The 21,885-nt window shown below is 41.5% G+C and overlaps 1 protein-coding gene across 2 annotated transcripts in view; it reads right to left on the minus strand.

The window, feature by feature from the left end:
* Positions 1 to 21,885, minus strand: part of SYNE1 (spectrin repeat containing nuclear envelope protein 1) — a 525,017-nt gene that overhangs the window by 379,627 nt on the left and 123,505 nt on the right. Inside the window, exons 6-10 of one of the 2 annotated variants that reach the window (XM_054490748.2) lie at positions 11,417 to 11,437; positions 10,858 to 10,950; positions 10,041 to 10,219; positions 5,058 to 5,254; positions 2,477 to 2,586 (exon numbers count right to left, since the gene is read on the minus strand). In XM_054490748.2, the coding sequence (XP_054346723.2) occupies positions 2,477 to 2,586; positions 5,058 to 5,254; positions 10,041 to 10,219; positions 10,858 to 10,950; positions 11,417 to 11,437 (600 nt within the window). The remainder of the gene's footprint in view (positions 1 to 2,476; positions 2,587 to 5,057; positions 5,255 to 10,040; positions 10,220 to 10,857; positions 10,951 to 11,416; positions 11,438 to 21,885) is intronic. The other variant, XM_054490749.2, reaches the window with a different exon arrangement.

The following is a 21,885-nucleotide window of genomic DNA, read 5'->3' on the forward strand; positions in this document are numbered from 1 at the left end:
ACATACAAAAACCAGATGGAAGTTTGGATGGATTTTCTCTGTGCTATATGAGGTAAGTCTAATGTGTTTTCTTATAGAGTTTCTTATTCACACAGCAATATTGTCAAAACCCAGCAAGCCCCAGATGACTCCAAAATATTTGCATCAATCCCTGCCAGCATTTGCACATGGAGTCTTTGCTTTAGCGTTTGTGGTGCTTTTTAGAAACAATTACTTTACTAGTAATAACTATAGATAAGTCACTCTGGTGGCCAATGTTTGTGCCCCAATCCTGGCAAGGAACAAAAGAGGTACCCTGAACTTTTTGTTTTTAAGAAGCTAACATATTTATATCAAATGCCAAATTAATTTCATCTAAGAGACCTAGGAAACAGCAGTTACTTCTATTTTGCTTATTCTTTTATGAAGTCACTGATTTGTAACTATTGGCGTGACATCTACTTGTAAGCTTTTGGTTATGCTCCTTAGCCTTTTTCTTCTTTATATATGTTTCTAAGTCTATTTAGAAAACATATTGGCCAGGTGTGGTGGCTCACACCTGTAATCCCAGCACTTTGGGAGGCCGAGGTGGGAGGATCATGAGGTCAGGAGATCGAGACCATCCTGGCTAACACAGTGAAACCCCATCTCCACTAAAAAATAGAAAAAAATTAGCCAGGTGTGGTGGCGGGCGCCTATAGTCCCAGCTACTCGGGAGGCTGAGGCAGGTGAACGGCGTGAACCCGGGAGGTGGAGCTTGCAGTGAGCGGAGATCGCGCCACTGCACTCAAGCCTGGGCGACAGAGAGAGACTCCGTCTCAAAAAAAAAAAAAAGAAAGAAAAGAAAACATATTTTACGTTTTTTACTTTTCTTATTACTCTTCATTGTCATCTCAAACTGCTCTGAAAACTCCAGTTGAGACCTGAACAGTGAAGACAGACAGTTTTTCACACATCTTGAAAATTCCATTTCTTATTTTTCCTGATGTCATCTGCCTTATAATTATTTTTTTCACGAAGAAAGGAGAAAGGAAGAGGAGGAGCACCTTCTAATTAATTTAAAATTCCGCAGTGAATCCACCTCTGTATATAATTAAAAATAGAATACAACACAACTTCAAAAATATTAAAAGAATGGTCATATCCATTGTTAAAAAAAAACAACAACAGGAAAACAGGCAGTCTGGTGTCTTAGTTGGAGTGTGAAATAGGACAAACTTTCTACAAGGCAACACGAGAAACATTTTTAAAAGCATTAAAATTTTGCATGCCCTTTAGCCTAGGAATTCCACTTCTAAAGAAGAATCTTGGCCAGGCGTGGTGGCTCATGCCTGTGATCCCAGCCCTTTGGGAGGCAGAGGCAGGCAGATCACTTGAGGTCAGGAGTCTGAGACTGGCCTGGCCAACATGTGAAACCCAATCTCTACTAGCAACAGAAAAAATTAGCTGGGCATGGTGATGTGCAACTGAAATCACAGCTACTCAGGAGGCTGAGGCAGGAGAATTGTTTGAACTCGGCTGGCAGAGGTTGCAGTGAGCCAAGATTGCGCTACTGCACTCCAGCCTGGGGGAAACAGCAAGACTCCATCTCACAAAAAAAAAAAAAAAAAAAAAAAAAGACAGAATCTTAGAACAATGTTTCATTACAAGATTGTTCATAAAAGCATTGCTTATAACAACAAAAATTATAAATTAAAACAATTAATATTGAGTAATAAATTAATGTACATACATATGATGACCTGCAGAATTCTTTATAATGTTCATGGACGAAGAAAATTATAAAATTATATGGATATCATAATTCTATTTTTATTAAAATATTGTATGTATCTGCCATATACATATGCAAATGTTGGGAATTAAAATCAACATATTAATTTTTCTCTAGTATAGGTTCTCTCTAGAAGGTCAAATACAGAAAAGTTTTTCCTTTTCCTTTTTTTCCTGATTTAAAAAATTTATGACAATTAACATATGTAATTTGAGCAGCATGAAAAATGTTAATACTATTTAAATTATTTAAAGGCTGAAAAATCTAATGATGGTGAATAATTAGAACTTTTACAAATTGTGCCTTACTTCCATATGTTTGTTGTCAATAGATATAATAAAATCCAAAAGTCAAAATTAGATTTTATCAGATCAACCAGAGCAAGGGGATTCAAGATCTAGATGTGCAAATGCTATGACAGAAATACCATTACTTCAATTCTCAGATCACTAAGATGGAATTCTCAACACTGCTATCTTTTCTCAGTCTTAGTGTATCAGCATCACATATCTTACATTTATTATTAGCAATGCTTTCTCTAATATATCCAACATACAAACCAGAAAAACCCTTTCCTCTAATCATCGCCCCATTTGGTGATATCTTTTTAAAATCAGTTGGTCTCATATTAAAATGCATTCGAATTTAATTTTTTGTATACTCAAAAAGCTGAGTCACTGTTATTGCATATACTAGCGATACTTGAAGAAAGCAAATACCTACATCATCCTCTTGCCCATCAGTGCCTGCATTGTGGATGTCAGGATAATGTTTCAGAAACTGGGCTACATAGGTCATAATAGACTTCTCATCTGGTTTATCCACATCAACATCTGAAAAAAAAAACAAAAAAGAAATGTGAATAAATTAATTAGCATTCATTGGATTTTAATAATACAAGCTTTGGTATCTAGCTACCATACCAAAAACACTAAACGCAGAAGGAAAACAGAAGTACTATTTAGAATTTTGGAGGGGGAGGAGGGTAAACCAAATTTAGCCTGGATATTACATGATGAAATTATATTACTCAGAAAGATGACACATTTTAACAAACAGCATTTAAGAAAGTAGCATATATGTCATTTAAATAAGATATACAGTATCTTATGAGACAGTATCTCACAAATGGGTGAGATACTGTATGATTACTCATACAGTATCTCATACTAGTTCTATTCATACTAGTGAATAGAACACAAATAGTATGTAAATTTTAGAACTGGCATAAATAGGAAGTACAAAAATGCTTACAAGTGTGACACTGAATGACATATATATATGTGTGTGTGTATATATATATATATATACACACACACACTATATGGCCAAATTTAGACAAGCCCCCTCAAATTTCACTTTAGAAGAAAGGCAGATGCCTTATATTCAGTTTCCTGGGCAGCCTCTTCTTTGTGGAGCATTCTCTCCAAATTACAGTGCTTTGAGCAATCAAGCACTCTTCGAGGGAAACTGCCTGAGAAGCCCTCAATCACTGTGATTTTGAAGCTTATAGATATTTATCTAATACAAATGGTAAAAATCAGGCAAATAAATTTATACAGATTTAGTAATTATACATGGAGGTAAGAATGCATAAGTAAAACATGTTGTAAACAAGTCTTTAAAATATCAATTTTAAAGGCAATAGAAATGATTATATCTTACAGAGCAATTTATAGAGCAGAAAGCAAACCAAATTGCCACAATAAAGTATAAAACTAATCCAATCTTTCATAAAAGTTATTTTTGATTAGAGGTATAATTTCTAGAGACTTGCAATGTAGGGTTTAAACAGTGCTGCAACTCACACCATTTAAAAGGAAGCAAAGATAATGTATTCTGAAATTTGTTAAATGACTCAAAGGTGATGAGTCAAAGCGTTGAGTAAAACTTTTTTTTCAGGAAATATGAAAGTAGAAAGAAAAGCAATATTTACTACATGATTTAACATAGTATATGCTGTTAACTATATATGTAAATCATAAAATAATTATTATAATAGCTTTTGGTCTATTTAATCTGTATCCCTAAAAGCTTAAACATCCAAGTTGGCTAAATAACTTTTTGAAGGGGAAGTTCTCTTTAAGAAATTAGAGGAATGTCTTATATCTAGGATAGCCTTGTATTTAGGCAACCTCAGTTTCTTATCATCAAAGAAAACATTAAGATCTTCTGGTCTGGTGGGTATGAAAGAATCATGTATATTCTCCTTTCATCCCACTGTAGGAATAATGTCAGCTCTGATACATCCTCTGAAGTCGATGGCTGGAATATGTGTTTTTCCCTTGATTTATTTTTGTGCAGAAAGAAGGCAGAAAGCCCTTTGATATCCTAGTGAAAGTGGGGGTGGAAGCAGAGTGGGACTCAAAACAGAATCCTAAAATGGCAAGGAATCTCCATGGGGCCCCTCATCTCAGAGGAAACCTAACTGGGTCTCTGTAACTTACTCTTGGAAACACAAGTCTATCCTCTTTGTTTTAGAGCTAGGGAAGTTCGGTCTGAAATTCCATCATTAAAAATAATTTTCGGTGGATCCCATGAAGACAGAGAGTAGATTGGTGGTTACCAGAGGCCAGGAAGGGTAGGGAGGAGAGGGGAAAAATAATTTGCTTTCACTGTATATTTACTTTTCTGCATTCACTGGTAGAAATGTCCATAATTGCCAACCCAAATAAGAAATTATCTGTGACATTTGGAAACTTCACTTTGATACTTTTGTTTCAACATAACTAACAACTTATTAGTTTATAAAAGTTTATCAAAGGCATCTAAATTGTCTTTTGAAGGCTTGAAAGAGTTCACTCTATTTCCAAAAAGTCTTAGCACTCACCGCCTTACCAAAAAATGTGCCAAACAATTGAAATGACAAATATTAGTCAAATATTTGTGAAGTTTGCTGATTGACACCAAAACACTGCATGGTTAACAACATTTCTAAGTATGAATAATCTACATCTTCCAGACCTCTGAGATTACATAGAATAATTATATTATCGTGTCACCTACCCCTCATACACACACTTCTAAAACTTTCATTCCACCCTTAAGTATATTAAGTCCAGTACACCCGACTGATATACCAATGCCAAAGTGCTGTTTGGAGCAATTGAATCATATTTTACTCCAACCATGGTGGTAGATATTTATCCGGAAGAAAACTGATGCAGGAAAATACCATTACTTCCCACTTTTCTCCAGCTTTCTGGCCTCCAATAGAATCTTGGAAGTCATGTGTATTTCTGGGTTTAAGATATACAAACCCTCCGTGTTAAGGCATACAACGGTCAATGAATATTCAGCCTACCTTCAGGATCTAGCAGTCTTGGGATCCCCAGTTCCGTTTCGGCGATAGTGAAAGCATCCTCCAGATTTTCTCGGTTGGGTCTGCCTTTCACTTTCTCCAAGTCCACCAGTTCGGGTCGAATGGCATGAATAACTGAATGAAAGGCAACTCCGCTTCTCCAACTCTTCCCAAAATCTTTTACTTCTATTCCAGTCTGCCTTTGTGTTATAAAAACATAAAATGATGTCACATTCTGAATAGATACAAGCACTTTCTTCAAGGCCTCATGCAAAATCCAGTGCTTTTCACCAACAGTATGCAGAGAGCTGTATGAGTTCATTGTGTTTGAGAAAAATTAAGGGAAACAAAACTTTTAGGGGGCAACAAGATAAGATGTTGAAATTCCAGTTCTGTATTTAGAGATTTCTATGTTGGATTTTTCAGCAATTAAGATAGTTAATTTAAAGCATATTTTTACGTTTATTTTATACTCAAACCCCTACAGTCCTCCACTCTACCAGCTGAGCTATTGAAGGATGTTTACATTTATTTCACAAAGAAAAATCAATTTAGAGAAAAATGTCTGAAAAAATTTTAAGAAAACAAATTATAAAGATGCCAAAAGTGATAGTAATTAACCACTGTATATTTTTTGTAGAAAGAGCTAACACGTTTCTAATGGGAAGCAGCACTGTGTTGTACACAGGTTATCACAGACTAAGATAATGTGGCTGAATACTTTCAAATGTAATAGAAGAGACAAATGCAAACGCTGCAATTATATCTCAAAGTGTTCACAAAAGACCCTGTATTCCACCTAAATGCAAACAATAATTTCAATTACTCTACCAATAAAATTGTTTTTAAGCTCCTTTTTTGTAATTGTCTTGAGGGCAAAGCCCTGGTGGTAAATCTTTTTTCTTTGGTGGTGGATTTGATGAACTCAAAGCCAGTTATTAAGAAACTGATTCAAGTTGGTAGTCATATTTTGCCCTTGGAAAACAGAAGCGAGGCAAGCTCACAATGAATGATTTTTTTTTTTCTACATGTAACTTATCAATTATAAAGGCAGTTCTGAAAACAGAGTTGTAAAGATGATTTTGAGCATTGGCTGCACCCCTTGAATAAGTGGAGGGCCTGCAAATATGATCACTTAATTAGCGAACATTCAATGGATAAAGTCATCTAGTAGCTTCTTTTCAAAAAGTTAAGTCTCATTAACCTTATAGTTGTCTCTAACTAAAGCAAAAATATTGCTCAATTAATTTTTACTAGAATCTCAAAATTTTCATGAGAAAATACAACCTCAATGGTATGCTGATTAATATCAGTTTGTAAGTGTCCATTATTATTATTATTATTATTATTATTATTATTATTATTATTATTGAGACAGGATCTCACTTATTCTGTTGCCCAGGCTGGAGTGCAGTGGCACAATCTTGGCTCACTGCAACCTCCACCCCGCAGGCTCAAGGGATTCTTGCACCTCAGCCTCCCAAGTAGCTGGGATTTCAGGCATGTGCCACAACGCTGGCTAATTTTTGTATTTTCAGTAGAGATGGGGTTTCATCATGTTGGCCAGGCTGGTCTCAAATTCCTGGCCTTAAGTGATCCACCCACCTCGGCCCCCCAAAGTGCTGGGATTACAGGTGTGAGCCATTGTGCACAGCCTATCCTTAAATTTTATTGGAGACAACTTATCATTCACTTTAAAACATGTTTTACCAATGTACACTGTTTGCATAAAATATATTATGCATCATTGAGCCTGATGATTGGCTTCATCAATAAATATCCTAAAAACAATTTTATGAGACTCCAGAAATTGTAAAGTAATCTTGAATCTTCTCTTAGTTATTTTCAAGCTTGTCTCTGGTAGTACGGATATACTTTTTTCAGCAGACAGCTGACAATCACGCAGAGGTTAAACAGTATGTCCTTTTTATCTACTCATTTGTAATCCATCTCTGACTTCATTTTATTTTCCTTTGTCCACATTTCCTCATTTAAAAATGTTTTTTATCTTGTTAAGCCACCTCAAATTAGTTTTTAACAAAATTAAGTGCGGTGTAAATAAATAATTAGCTAATAAATATTCACCATGTAATTAGCTATTTCTAATTTTCCTGAACTTATGTATTGTTTTAGACATTTTCAAAGAGAAATACATAATATGCTTTTCTAAATATTTACTGTAATAAAATAAAAATGTTTCAGCACATTTTATTTCTTCTATATTTGTTGAAAAAACATATGTAGGTGTGCAAACACACACACACACACTGTTTCCTATTGTATCAGTTAAAGTAGTAGGTAATATTCCTTAAAAGTTTTAGTTTTAGTTCAAACCTCTTATTTGAGAATTTTAGATATGAACCAAAAGAAAGACACACCATTTAAAGAAATGATGAACGGTGCCCAATTTATAAGCATTTCTGACCTCTAATATGTATTTACTTCAAGCTACTTTGAATAACTATGGATATGCATATGTTTATTTATTTTGTTACCTTACTAATTTTTGTCAGAAAATATAATTGTTCTTCTTATAAATGTGACAATAGGTACACAAATGTAAGATATGCTATAACTTAAAGCTTTTATTTCTAATAATATGTATTGATAGTGGATGAAATTAGTTTTAAAAATTAGAGGGCTTAACTATCTTATGTTACTGAAACGATTTTTAAATTTATTTCTCAAATATTTTTAAGCTTTATACAAAAACAGTGGCTACATCCTGATAACTAGTCTAGTGTTTACTGGATGTTTCATCATTTCCCACCATCTTCAATCTTATGAGTGTGATGAACTTCCAAACTAGACTCCCACGGAATATTACGATTTTAGGAATAACATCACTCATACCTCAAAATGGATACAGATTCTAAAGTCTTTTACACACGTTAGATAATAAGTTGCTTGAAAAGTACATACTGGGATAGTGTAAAAAGCAGTTTTTAGAAAAAATTATCAACAGTTTGGTAGCATCATGGAATCATGTGTTCATTACAGAATTTTTATGGCAGAGAAAAGTCATCGCCCCAAACCTCTACAATTTATGTAGCTACAAAAGAAATGGATCTTATTGATTGCTCATGGGTGGAGAACCCTTAGGTCCAGGATTCTGGACATTGGCCCAGATAAGGAAAGTAAAACTTCCACTGATGTTACCAATATGTAAGTTGTAGCAATGACTTTGAGCTGTCACCATATTCTTGCACATCTTTGAAACCCAACATAGCATGCATGAAACTAAATTAAATGCTGGATAACTCCAACAGCATTAAATTTGAGTTTACTTCAAGCTACTGTTTTATTAAAAGAAAATCAATTTGTTTTTGGTTAATTTAATGCTGTGTGAAGCAATGGACCACAGAATATCACTTTGACATTATTACAAAGTTTAATTGCAATAGCATCGTGACACATCAGCGTGCAGTCACCAGTCTTCTCCCTACCCAGTTAAGTTGTAAGAGAGATTAGTAATGCCACTGTGGATGCAATTAAACAGTGTTCCAGCAATGTGGGAAGGGTTTTTTATTTCATTTCTACTTTAGATTCTAAAGAGCCACAAAGCTTTGTTTTCAGAAATATATTTGACTACAACTTGAATCATGAAAACATACCCCAAATTAGAAAACCAGCAACACACTTTAAAAGTTAAACAAAACAACATAAATTAGTAACACTAATTACATCCTTTCTGTTTCTCTTTTTATTTTTTTATTTTTGCTCTTCAAACACCTTAAAAATAGAACTCCCTATGTTTAGTACCTCAATATTTTATAATAAGTACTTGTTTACAACTATTTTCCAGAAGTAGAGAATCAAATTCAGATTAAAGCATGCAAAACAAGATAAAAAATGAGTAATTTTACATGTTGTTTAGGAAAATCAAACAAAAGCATACTCTACATGAAAGGACTTACCCCTGACCACATCAGACTACAAATACTTATATGATCAACTGAAAACTCCATTGAAATTGCTATGAGAAAATACTTATTGAGAGCACTCTTTTTCTTTTCTTTTCTTTCTTCTTTTCTTTTCTTTTTTTTTTTTTTTCTGAGATGGAGTCTAGCTCTGTTGCTTAGACTGGAGTGCAATGGTGCAATCTTGATCTCAGCTCACTGCAATCTCCACCTCCCAGGTTCAAGCGATTCTGGTGCCTCAGCCTCCCAAGTAGCTGGGATTACAGGTACGTGCCACCACGCCCAGCTAATTTTTGTATTTTTAGTAGAGATGGGGTTTCACCATTTTGGCCAGGCTGGTCTCGATCTCCTGACCTCAGGCAATCTGCCCACCTCAGCGTACCGAAGTGCTGGGATTACAGGCATGAGTCACTGTGCCTGGCTGAGAGCAGTCATTTTCTATCCACTATTATCATATAAATGTATACACATGTAAATTTATTATGCCTAGAGGAAAAGTGAAAACTAGATGCAAATTCTCAGCTCACAAAGCTAGAGTTGACAAAAAAATTTACACTCTAGATAAAAAATGAGACCAAAGGGAAAAAATTTAAAAACTAAAATTTCTAGAAAGTTTCAGAACATAAAAAAAAAAATGTTTTTGGAATGTGTACCTTAGTTCACACTGTTCTTAAATAGAACATAATAGTCTCATGAAGAGATAACCTAGTTTAAACTTCAAATTTATTTATGTAAAGATTATTTAATAGGAGCAGAAACTCTAAACAATGACCTAAATAGAATTATCCCTCATGCTACTCAAAGTTTAGGATTAATCAGTTTAATTAATTAGGCCCAATCACATGAATAAAGAAAACATTAATTTTATAAGAGCATTTTCCTAGAGTATTAGTGGTGATTTGTGTTTATATCTCAATTCAAGGCAAGAGTGAAACAAGTGCTAAAGCAAAGCCATTCATTCAAATGTCTCTTCACGTTTTGCAGTCATTAGAAGGTGCAATTAGTAATACATTCATAACTCAAATTATTTAAGGGTTTCGAATTTAGACAAACTCTTGATACTTACTTGCCAGCCGTGTACTGAACCCACTTTAATAAAGCCTTCTTGGCATTTCCTTGGATCTTGGTGGTCACCTTCCGTTTACTTGGTGGGCTGGGAGTCTCAGAGCTAACTAAGCTGTCCACGGAGGATGCGCTGCTGGACAAAGACTGGAGCTGGGGCAGGTTGCTGGTCAACTCTTCAATCTGTTTGTGAGTTAACAGCCAGCAAAAATATAAGCATTATCTTTGTCATTATTTCCTCAGATGTTTTACTTTTCCAGCTACAAATGAGTTATGTTAACACTCTTGACATTCCTGACAAAATGCAAGCTCTTAAAGGGCATGACTGATATCTTACTCCTCTTTGCACTTCCCATTGTACCCCTAGTGCATCTTACACACAATAATCCATATTTGTAGAATACATGAATGAATTAATCAACTAAATCTAATGGTTAGAACAATTATTCTGAATAGAATGGCAAGTTCATTCCTCCCCTTCATGTCTAAAAGGAGTTTAGAAGTGCTCCCTTCCAAAGAAAAAAGAAAATTTTCCTGAGCTCCTTCTGCAACAATATTTCATCTCCATCTTGAGGTGCTCGCTTTTCAGATTGGGCACCTCTGCTGGAGTTCTTCGGAGTGTGAGGTTCCATGTGCAACAGCTTTGCAAGGGAGAAGAGGAAATTCTGCTACCCAAGAAACAACGTATGTGTGAAAGGTACATTTCTGCTAAGTTAAGGATCAACCCCAAAGATATGGCAAATGAGAGCATTATTAAAATGGCCACCATGATCTCCCTCTGAGACATTGCATCAACTAAAAGAGGAACTGTAGCACAATACCTGGAAATATAGAATAATGGTCCACATCAATCCAAGAACTATTGAGGGTCGGCCATCAGCTATATCGGTGGAGTTAATGTTGACTAATTTAATCTGTTTAAAAAAGAGAAACTGTACTATTAATGTACTAGAATATTATAACTCATTTAATTATGTAACAGTTAGGCCTTTAGCAGACATAAATAAGATTTGATCATGCCTATGTAATAGTACATGGGAGTAAGTAGAGTGAGGCACCGAAACAAACAAGCACAAGATTTCAGTGAAAATTTCAGGGGGATTTGTTAGGTGTACAAAGTAAAAACTATAAAATGGATTTCAGAAACTTCTTTTGTTTAAAGTTGAAAAAATATAACATGCAGGAATTACCAACAAAAATGTCAAACAGAAAAAAAATGTTATTATTTATATTTAGAGGTTGACTGGAGCTTAAAAGAAACTGCAATGAGAAGTTTAAGAAGATGCACTTACTTTGAAGTTTGTTACCAAATAGCAGGTAACTTATGTTCCCTTTTACCTATAAAAATCAGGAGTTAAGAATTCTAAAATTTGTACTAACCGGTGATCCTCTGTGCATGGACTGACATGAAAAACAAAGGGAGAAGATAATAGATAAATCATCTTTCAAAATCAGCCTTATTTGTTCAAAGGGAATAAAGAGGTAGGTAGTCAGTTTAGAACCTGACTGTGGTAATACATTTTAAAGAAAAACAAAGGAAAGGCAAGAAATAGCAAAACAGAGCCCATTAGCATTCAGTTCCCTACTTTTGGGTGATGACATATAAAGCATCAAGGAGAGACGTCAATTTGTGTACAATTGTCCCCAATTATTCATGCTAATGTTTTCCATCCACTACAAAGTTGTTTGCTAAGTCCCAACAAAATGGACTTATACAGTTAAGTCTATCTCATTCAATTTCTATAGCCTACCATCAAAAACATCCTTTTAATAATTCCTAAACAAATGAGAACAAATAATAATAAAGTACCCCTCAGACCTCTAGCTCAATAATTCTCAGCCAAGATTTCATGAAGTGTGTTGTTAATAAAAAGCTCAGATGTTTGTACATTTTTTACTTAAAAAATTTGTATCAGATGCAAAATCATTTCACAAATACTTTACTCTTGAAAGTTTAAATTTACTAGTTTTACGTCACAGAGGTGGAGTAAAAGCTAGCACAAAAATCATTGTAAATGATTTGAGATATACCTATGGGATTTTTGTCTCACTGGTGAAGTTCATTCATCAGGTTCAATGACAGAAAATAAAAATTGAGAACTGGTATAGATTACAAACTTGTATATCTACTTCCTTTGAATCAATCAGTATAAGACATTTAAGATCTTTATGGAAAATAAAGAACATCAATTTTATTAACTTTTTATGAAAGAATCTACTACGATCTCTAGGATCATTTTGATAGCTTCATTTTACAACTTCTCCAGAATTTTCTCCACATCCATTTTAGCATACATACACAAAAAACTTATAATATATGCTAATATCCATAAGATTAATGTATTTCACAGGGGAAAATTTCTTCCTTTTCCTTGTGCATCATTTTTTAAAAAGTGCTATTGAATATAATTTGAATATCCTACCTCAACCCAGTTCCAATTGTACTTGAAATTGTACATTGTTTACATATTCAATTATTACAGAAGCTAAAGGATCTTTTGCCTAACTTGTGAAGAAAAATGTTTTTCATGATTATCTGCCCCAAAATGTGTTTCAGGATGAGTTTAGGGAGTACAGGTTGGTTTGTCTGTTTATTTAACCTCCCATCTCTTGCAAAATCCTACTGAACTTACAATACATTCTTAGTAGCCTAGGAGGGTAGGATGAGCAATAGAGACACATCCAAAGAGATTGAAGAAATTCCAGAAGCCAGAAAGAAGATGGGACCATATTGACAGATAAAACCAGAGCAGAAGGATGTTGAGCCAGACGTTCTCAAAGGGTGATTCCCAGAGACGCAGCAAGCACATCACCTGGAAACTTATTAGAGACGTAGAATCTGAGACTTCACCTTGGACCCATTAAACCAGAAACTAACGAAGTGAGGCTCTGGAAAGTGTGTTAAAACCTTCAGGTGATTCTGATGCACATTAATGCTTGAGAATGCTGGACTAGACCATTGTACCTGGCCCATGTAATCTGGAGAAGTCTGAGTTATAAGACAGAGGCTTGAGTGGAATGAATTATTATTTGTGTCCCTCCAAAATTCATGTTTTGAATGTAACTCCCAATGTGACTGTATTTGGAGAATGTGTCTTTAAAGAGATAATTGAAGTTAAATGAGTTCATAAGTGTGGGGCCCTAATCTAATAAGATTTTTTTTTTAGACTGGTCTCACTCTGTTGCCTAGGAGGGAGTGTAGTGGCATGATCTTGGCTCACTACAACCTCCACCTCCCAGGTTCAAGCGATTCTCCTGCCTCAACTGGGATTACAGGCATGCGCCACCACGCCCGGCTAATTTTTGCATTTTTAGTAGAGATGAGGTTTCGCCCTGTTGGCCAGGCTGGTCTTGAACTCCTGACATCAAGCGATCTGGCCACCTTGGCCTCCCAAAGTGCTGGTATTACAGGAGTGAGCCACCATGCCGGGCCCAGTGAGATTAGTGTTCTTAAAAAAGAGGAGGGCCTCTGCCCGGCCGCCCCGTCTGGGAAGTGAGGAGCGTCTCTGCCCGGCCGCCCCGTCTGGGAAGAGAGGAGCGCCTCTGCTCGGCTGCCCTGTCTGGGAGGTGAGGAGCGTCTCTGCCCGGCCGCCCCGTCTGGGAGGTGAGGAGCACCTCTGCCCAGCCACCCCGTCTGGGAGGTGAGGAGCGCCTCTGCCTGGCCGCCCCGTCTGGGAGGTGAGGAGCACCCCTGCCTGGCCGCCCCATCTGGGAAGTGAGGAGCACCTCTGCCTGGCTGCCACCCCGTCTGGGAGGAAGTGAGGAGCGCCTCTGCCCGGCCGCCCTGTCTGGGAAGTGAGGAGCGTCTCTGCCTGGCCGCCCATCCTCTGGGAGGTGAGGAGCACCTCTGCCCGGCAGCCCCGTCTGGGAGGTGAGGAGCGCCTCTGTCCGGCCGCCCCGTCTGGGAGGTGAGGAGCACCCCTGCCTGGCCGCCCCGTCTGGGAAGTGAGGAGCACCTCTGCCTGGCTGCCACCCCGTCTGGGAGGAAGTGAGGAGCGCCTCTGCCCAGCCGCCCCGTCTGGGAAGTGAGGAGCGTCTCTGCCCGGCCGCCCCGTCTGGGAAGTGAGGAGCACCTCTGCCCGGCCGCCCCGTCTAGGAGGTGAGGAGCGCCTCTACTCAGCCACCCATCGTCTGGGATGTGAGGAGCGCCTTTGCCCGGCCACCCCGTCTGGGATGTGAGGAGCGCCTCTGCCCGGCCGCCCTGTCTGGGAGGTGAGGAGCGCCACTGCCCAGCCGCCCTGTCTGGGAGGTGTACCCAACAGCTCTAAAGAGACAGCGACCATCGGGAGCGGGCCATGAGGATGATGGCGGTTTTGTTGAAAAGAAGGGGGCGAAGTGTGGGGAAAGGAAGGAGAGATCAGATTGTTGCTGTGTCTGTGTAGAAAGAGGTGGGCATAGGAGACTCCATTTTGTTCTGACTAGGAGAAATTCTTCTGCCTTGGGATGCTGTCGATCTATGGCCTTTCCCCCAGCCCCCTGCTCTCTGAAACATGTGCTGTGTCAACTCAGGGTTAAATGGATTAAGGGCGGTGCAAGATGTGCTTTGTTAAACAGATGCTTGAAGGCAGCATGCTCGTTAAGAGTCATCACCACTCCCTAATCTCAAGTACCCAGGGACACAAACACTGCAGAAGGCCGCAGGGACCTCTGCCTAGGAAAACCAGAGACCTTTGTTCATGTGTTTATCTCCTGACCTTCTCTCCACTATTATCCTATGACCCTCCCATATCCCCCTCTCCGAGAAACACCCAAGAATGATCAATAAATACTTAATAAAAAAAAAAAAAAGAAAAAAAAAGATGAAGAAAAACTATCATCAGAGTGAACAGGCAACCTACAGAATGGGAGAAAATTTTTGCAATATATCCATCTGACAGAGGGCTAATATCCAGAATCTACAAGGAACTTAAACAAATTTACAAGAAAAAAACAAACAACCCCATCAAAAAGTGGGCAAAGGATATGAACAGACACTTCTCAAAAGAAGACATTCATGAGGCCAACAAACATATGAAAAAAAGCTCATCATCACTGGTCATTAGAGAAATGCAAATAAAAACCACAATGAGATACCATCTCACACCAGTTAGAATGGCGATTATTAAAAAGTCAGGAAACAACTGATGCTGGAGAGGATGTGGAGAAGTAGGAACACATTTACACTGTTGGTGGGAGTGTAAATTAGTTCAACCATTGTGGAAGATAGTGTGGTGATTCCTCAAGGATCTAGAACCAGAAATACCATTTGACTCAGCAATCCCATTACTGGGTATATACCCAAAGGATTATAAATAATTCTTCTATAAGGGCACATGCACGTGTATGTTTATTGCGGCACTATTCACAATAGCAAAGACTTGGAACTGATCCAAATGCCCAACAGTGATAGACTGGATAAAGAAAATGTGGCACAAATACACCATGGAATACTATGCAGCCATAAAAAAGGATGAGTTCATATTCTTTGCAGGGACATGGATGAAGCTGGAAATCATCATTCTCAGCAAACTAACACAAGAACAGAAAACCAAACTCTGCATGTTCTCACTCATAAATGGGAGTTGAACAATGAGAACACATGGGCACAGGGAGGGGAACATCACACACCAGTGCCTGTCAGGGGGTAGGGGGCTAGGGGAGGGATAGCATTAGGAAATACCTAATGTAGATGATGGGTTGGTGGGTGCAGCAAACCACCATGGCATGTGTACACCTATGTAACAAACCTGCACATTCTGCACATGTATCCCAGAACTTGAAGTATAATTTAAAAAAATAATTAAAAACAAACAATGAATACAAAAAAAAAAAGATGAAGAGACGCCAAAGATTGATCTTCCTCTCCACACTCACGCAAAGAAAATGTCATGCAAGGACGCAAAGAGAAGGGAACTGTCTACAAGCCAGGAAGAGAAGCTTCCCCAGAAAACAACCTTGAGGCACCTTGATCCTGGACTTCTTGCCTCCAAAACTCTGACAAAATAAATTTCTGTAGTTTAAGCCACCCAGTCTGTGATATTCTGTTATGGTAGCCAAAGCGGACTAACACACAGCTCACAGATGTTTAAAAAAATATTTGAGACCAGGCGTGGTGGCTCACGCCTGTAATCCCAGCATTTTGGGAAGCCAAGGCAGGCAGATAGCTTGAGGTTGGGAGTTCGAGACCCGCCTGGCCAATGTGGTGAAACTCCAACACTACTAAAAATACAAAAATTAGCTAGGCTTGGGGGCGCATGCCTGTAGTCCCAGCTACTCGGGAGGCTGAGGCAGGAGAATCGCTTGAACCTGAGAGGTGGAGATTGCAGTGAGCCTAGTTCGTGCCTCTGCACTCCAGTCTGGGTGACAAAGCAAGACTCTGTCTCAAAAAAAAAAAAAAAAAAAAAAAGAAAAGAAAAAAAATTGAATTATTTGGAAATAAATTTCAAAAAACTCTCAGTAAACATCCATATTACTAGCTTTTCTTGATAAATTTGAAACCTTAATGAATAAATCCATTACTGCTTTCCACTAGTTGCTTTCTACAATGAGGTATCAGGTACCTCATTCTCAACAATAATGCAAGTAGTCAACTGCCTGCCTTATTTAATACATAATTTAAAGGAATTTTAAACATTAATTACATTTTAATAAAAGTCCAGACGACTGGCTCTTCTTTGTAAATTGGAAAACCAGGGATCACAGTTCTTGCAGTTCACTGAGGTTACTTTAGTTGGAACTATTTGCTCCCCTCTTCCAGACAGGACACAGGACCACTCAGTTCTCCTGTTACCATAGTTAGCCTGGAACTCACCTCATTCCTTTACATCACCTTTCTGGACCTCACAGGAATCTGAATTTACGTGTCCTGTCTGCACTATGATGGTCAGTGGTTGGCTCCCTGTATTACTTGAATGATCTACCTGACACCTCGTTGGAGAAAGAAACTTGTGGCAAGTGGTGATGAATCTGTTCACCAGTCACATTTACACATTTCCCATCAGATTCTTACATATGTTTTTTCAATAGCCCTACAAATAAGAGAAAAGCTAAGGACACTGTTAGGGTTTCCCCGGTAAAATGAGGAATACCTTCATTATTCCCTAAGTCAAACTAAATAAGAATAAAAGGACTAAACAAATGTCCTGTTATCAAAAGAAAAAAATTCCAAATGGAAGACAAAGTCGGTACAAAGATCAAAGACAAATTTCTAAAAAATAAGATTGAGACATAAGTTTTAACTTGTAAAGATCAATGCTAAGATAATAAGTGGGAGGGCACTAAAGAACCTTCCAAAACTCATTACTTCCCACAGCCAAACATTTTGTGAGGCCGTAGGATACAGAAGTGCAAGAGAGAGTGGCCAACAAGAATGTTTCAGGGAGATGTGGGGAGGGGGTGACTTTAGAAAGATTAAGAGACTCGTGGGGAAAAAAGAGAAATTCATTTGTTCTGATTCTCAAGACATTACTTTCGGTGCTTAGCAAATATATTTAAACTTTATTTTTTATTACTTTGGGTTGTTCCGTGAAAATGGATATTGTGAAAACAAGTCTTCTTTATAAACAATGCCTTTCATAGGTGAAGTTGTTAAAGTTTTTGCCAAGGCTTCCAAGTTAATAAGAGGAATTCTGTTTTTGTATTTCAGCCAATCAATATAACTCAGAATGAAGTAGGACACTATTGTCATACAGCTGAAATGGGAGAATGAATGACCTGAAAATCTCTATCTTTATTTTTTTTTTAATTTTTTTAAGAGAAAGAGTCTCGCTCTGTCACTCAGGCTGGAGTGCAATCACAGCTCACTGTAGCCTCGAACTCCCAGGCTCAAGAGATCCTCCCACCTCAGCCTCTCGAGTAGCTGGGACCATAGGCACATGCCACCACACCTGGCTAATTTGTTTGTTTGTTTGTTTAGAGACAAGTTCTCACCATGTTGCCCAGGCTGGTCTCAAACTCCAGGGCTCAAGCCATTCACCCACCCTGCCCTCCCAAAGTGCTGGGATTAGAGGAGTGAGCCACTGCGCCTGGTCCTGAAAAACTCTAAATATCCTGTTTAACAAGGCTTCATTCAGCTTTCAATGAAAAATTAATGAAGGGTGAGCAGAAAGAAGAGAAACCCTTCAATAAGAATGAGATTAGTGTGATCTGGAAACACTGCCTGATATTGCATAAGAAGCTAAAATTGTTTTTCACACTATCCTAATGCCTGGAATATCTCTTGGGCATGAAGTTTGCACAGTTGACTAAAATGTATACTGATTCATTGCATTACCAACTTATCAACAATGTAAATTATTTGAGGGTTAGAATGTAAGTTTTCTGTAAATTTGTATTTTCTAGAGTTCCTGTCTTATAGAAAGTCATCAATTATATATTTGTAAAGTAATCGAATTAATTCAGTGCATATAAACTGAGAAGGAAATAACTGAATGGGTCTATTTTCCAGAAGTATCTGGATCTCCATTTATAAAACTAGTTTTGGTATTACCAAGCACAGGCTTCCTAAATTCCCACAAATTAGAAAAGGCTAAATGTAAGAGGATTGGTGCAACCCTTTTGGAGGGAAATATGGTAATATCTACCAAAATTACATGTGCATTTACCTTTTGACTTAGCAAGCACACTTCTAGAAATTTACCTAGAAGATACACCTCCAATTATATGGAAGCACTTATGCACATAGTTATTAACTACATCATTGTTTGTGTTTTAAAAACACTAGAAACAACCCAATTCACATTCATAAGAGAGTGGTTGAATAAACTATGGCCTATCTAGGCAATGGGACACTGTGTAACTGTAAAAATGAGTAGAGAAATCACTATGAACTGATGTGGGGTGATTTCCAGGATCTATTGATAAGTGAAAAAAGCAAAATGCATCTATGGTATGCTATCCTTCATGTAAGAAAGAAGGGGATATATGAAAACACATCTTATTTGTGGAAAAAATGCAAAATGTATGTCAGAAACTAGAGAGACTGGTTAACTAAAGGTAGGAAATGCAGTTAGAGGCAGGGAATGAGAATGGAGTAGTAGGGATGAGGAAGGGGTTTGACTTCTTTAAATATAACATTTATCTCTCCTTCTCCCTCTCCCTCTCCCTCTCCCTCTCCCTCTCCCTCTCCCTCTCCCTCTCCTCCCTCTCCCTCTCCCTCCCCTTTCTTCGGTCTCCCTCTCCTTCTTTTTTCGGTCTCCCGCTGTTATCGAAGCTGGACTGTACTGCCATGATCTCGGCTCGCTGCAACCTCCCTGCCTCGGGCTCCTGTGACTCTCCTGCCTCGGCCTGCCGAGTGCCTGGGATTGCAGGCGCGCGCCGCCACGCCTGAATGGTTTTTGTATTTTTGGTGGAGACGGGGTTTCACCGTGTTGACCGGGCTGGTCTCCAGCTCCTGGCCTCGAGTGATCTGCCTGCCTCGGCCTCCCGAGGTGCTGGGATTGCAGATGGAGTCTCGCTAACTCAATGCTCAATGGTGCTCAGGCTGGAGTGCAGTGGTGTGATCTCGGCTCGCTGCAAACTCCACCTACCAGCCTCCTGCCTTGGCCTCTTAAAGTGCTAAGATTACAGCCTCTGCCCCGCCGCCACCCCGTCTAGGAAGTGAGGAGCATCTCTGCCTGGCTGCCCGTCGTCTGGGATGTGAGGAGCCCCTCTGCCCGGCCGCCCTATCTGGGAAGTGAGGAGGGCCTCTGCCCGGCCGCCCATCGTCTGGGATGTGAGGAGCGCCTCCGCCCGGCTGCCACCCCGTCTGGGAGGAAGTGAGGAGCGCCTCTGCCCGGCTGCCCCGTCTGGGAGATGAGGAGCACCTCTGCCCGGCCGCCCCGTCTGGGAGGTGAGGAGCGCCTCTGCCTGGCCGCCACCCCGTCTGGGAGGAAGTGAGGAGCACCTCTGCCCGGTTGCCCCATCTGGGAAGTGAGGAGCGCCTCTGCCTGGCCGCCACCCCGTCTGGGAAGTGAGGAGCGCCTCTGCCCGGCTGCCACCCCATATGGGAAGTGAGGAGCGCCTCTGCCCAGCCGCCCCTTCTGGGAGGTGAGGAGCGCCTCTGCCCAGCCGCCTCGTCTGGGAGGTGAGGAGTGCCTCTGCCTGGCCGCCCCGTCTGGGAGGTGAGGAGTGCCTCTGCCTGGCCGCCACCCCGTCTGGGAGGAAGTGAGGAGCACCTCTGCCCAGCTGCCCCATCTGGGAAGTGAGGAGCGCCTCTACCCGGCTGCCACCCCCTATGGGAAGTGAGGAGCGCCTCTGCCCGGCCGCCCACTCTGGGAAGTGAGGAGCGCTTCTGCCTGGCCGCCCACTCTGGGAGGTGAGGAGCGCCTCTGCCTGGCCACTCCGTCTGGGAAGGGAGGAGCGCCTCTGCCCGGCCACCCCGTCTGGGAGGTGAGGAGTGCCTCTGCCTGGCCACCCCGTCTGGGAAGTGAGGAGCGCCTCTGCCCGGCCACCCCGTCTGGGAAGTGAGGAGCGCCTCTGCCTGGCCGCCACCCCGTCTGGGAGGAAGTGAGGAGCGCCTCTGCCCGGCCGCCACCCCGTATGGGAAGTGAGGAGCGCCTCTGCCCGGCCGCCCCGTCTGGGAAGTGAGGAGCGCCTCTGCCCGGCTGCCACCCTGTCTGGGAGGAAGTGAGGAGCACCTATGCCCGGCTGCCCCATCTGGGAGATGAGGAGCACCTCTGCCCGGCCGCCCCGTCTGGGAGGTGAGGAGTGCCTCTGCCTGGCCGCCACCCCGTCTGGGAGGAAGTGAGGAGCGCCTCTGCCCGGCTGCCCCATCTGGGAGATGAGGAGCACCTCTGCCCGGCCGCCCCGTCTGGGAGGTGAGGAGCGCCTCTGCCTGGCCGCCACCCCGTCTGGGAGGAAGTGAGGAGGGCCTCTGCCCGGCTGCCCCATCTGGGAAGTGAGAAGCGCCTCTGCCCGGCCGCCACCCCATATGGGAAGTGAGGAGCGCCTCTGCCTGGCCACTCCGTCTGGGAGGTGAGGAGCGCCTCTGCCCGGCCGCCCCGTCTGGGAGGTGAGGAGTGCCTCTGCCCGGCCGCCACCCCGTCTGGGAGGAAGTGAGGAGCACCTCTGCCCGGCCGCCCCCTCTGGGAAGTGAGGAGCGCCTCTGCCTGGCCGCCACCCCGTCTGGGAGGAAGTGAGGAGCGCCTCTGCCTGGCTGCCCCATCTGGGAAGGGAGGAGCGCCTCTGCCCAGCCGCCACACCGTCTGGGAAGTGAGGAGCGCCTCTGCCCGGCCACCCCGTCTAGGAGGTGAGGAGCGCCTCTGCCCGGCCGCCCAGTCTGGGAAGTGAGGAGCGCCTCTGCCCGGCCGCCCAGTCTGGGAAGTGAGGAGCGCCTCTGCCCGGCCGCCCTGTCTGGGAGGTGAGGAGCGCCTCTGCCTGGCCGCCACCCCGTCTGGGAGGTGAGGAGCGCCTCTGCTCGGCCGCCCCGTCTGGGAAGTGAGGAGCGCCTCTGCCCGGCCGCCCCGTCTGGGAGGTGAGGAGCGCCTCTGCCTGGCTGCCACCCGGTCTGGGAGGAAGTGAGGAGCGCCTCTACCTGGGCGGCCCCGTCTGGGAAGCGAGGAGCGCCTCTGCCCGGGCGGCCCCGTCTGGGAAGCGAGGAGCGCCTCTGCCCGGCCGCCCTGTCTGGGAGGTGAGGAGCACCTCTGCCCGGCCGCCCTGTCTGGGAGGTGTACCCAACAGCTCCGAAGAGACAGCGACCATTGGGAGCGGGCCATGAGGACGATGGCGGTTTTGTTGAAGAGAAGGGGGGGAAGTGTGGGGAAAGGAAGGAGAGATCAGATTGTTGCTGTGTCTGTGTAGAAAGAGGTGGGCATAGGAGACTCCATTTTGTTCTGACTAGGAGAAATTCTTCTGCCTTGGGATGCTGTTGATCTATGGCCTTTCCCCCAGCC

Source organism: Pongo pygmaeus, chromosome 5 (assembly GCF_028885625.2).
Source record: "Pongo pygmaeus isolate AG05252 chromosome 5, NHGRI_mPonPyg2-v2.0_pri, whole genome shotgun sequence".
Classification (NCBI taxonomy): domain Eukaryota; kingdom Metazoa; phylum Chordata; class Mammalia; order Primates; family Hominidae; genus Pongo; species Pongo pygmaeus.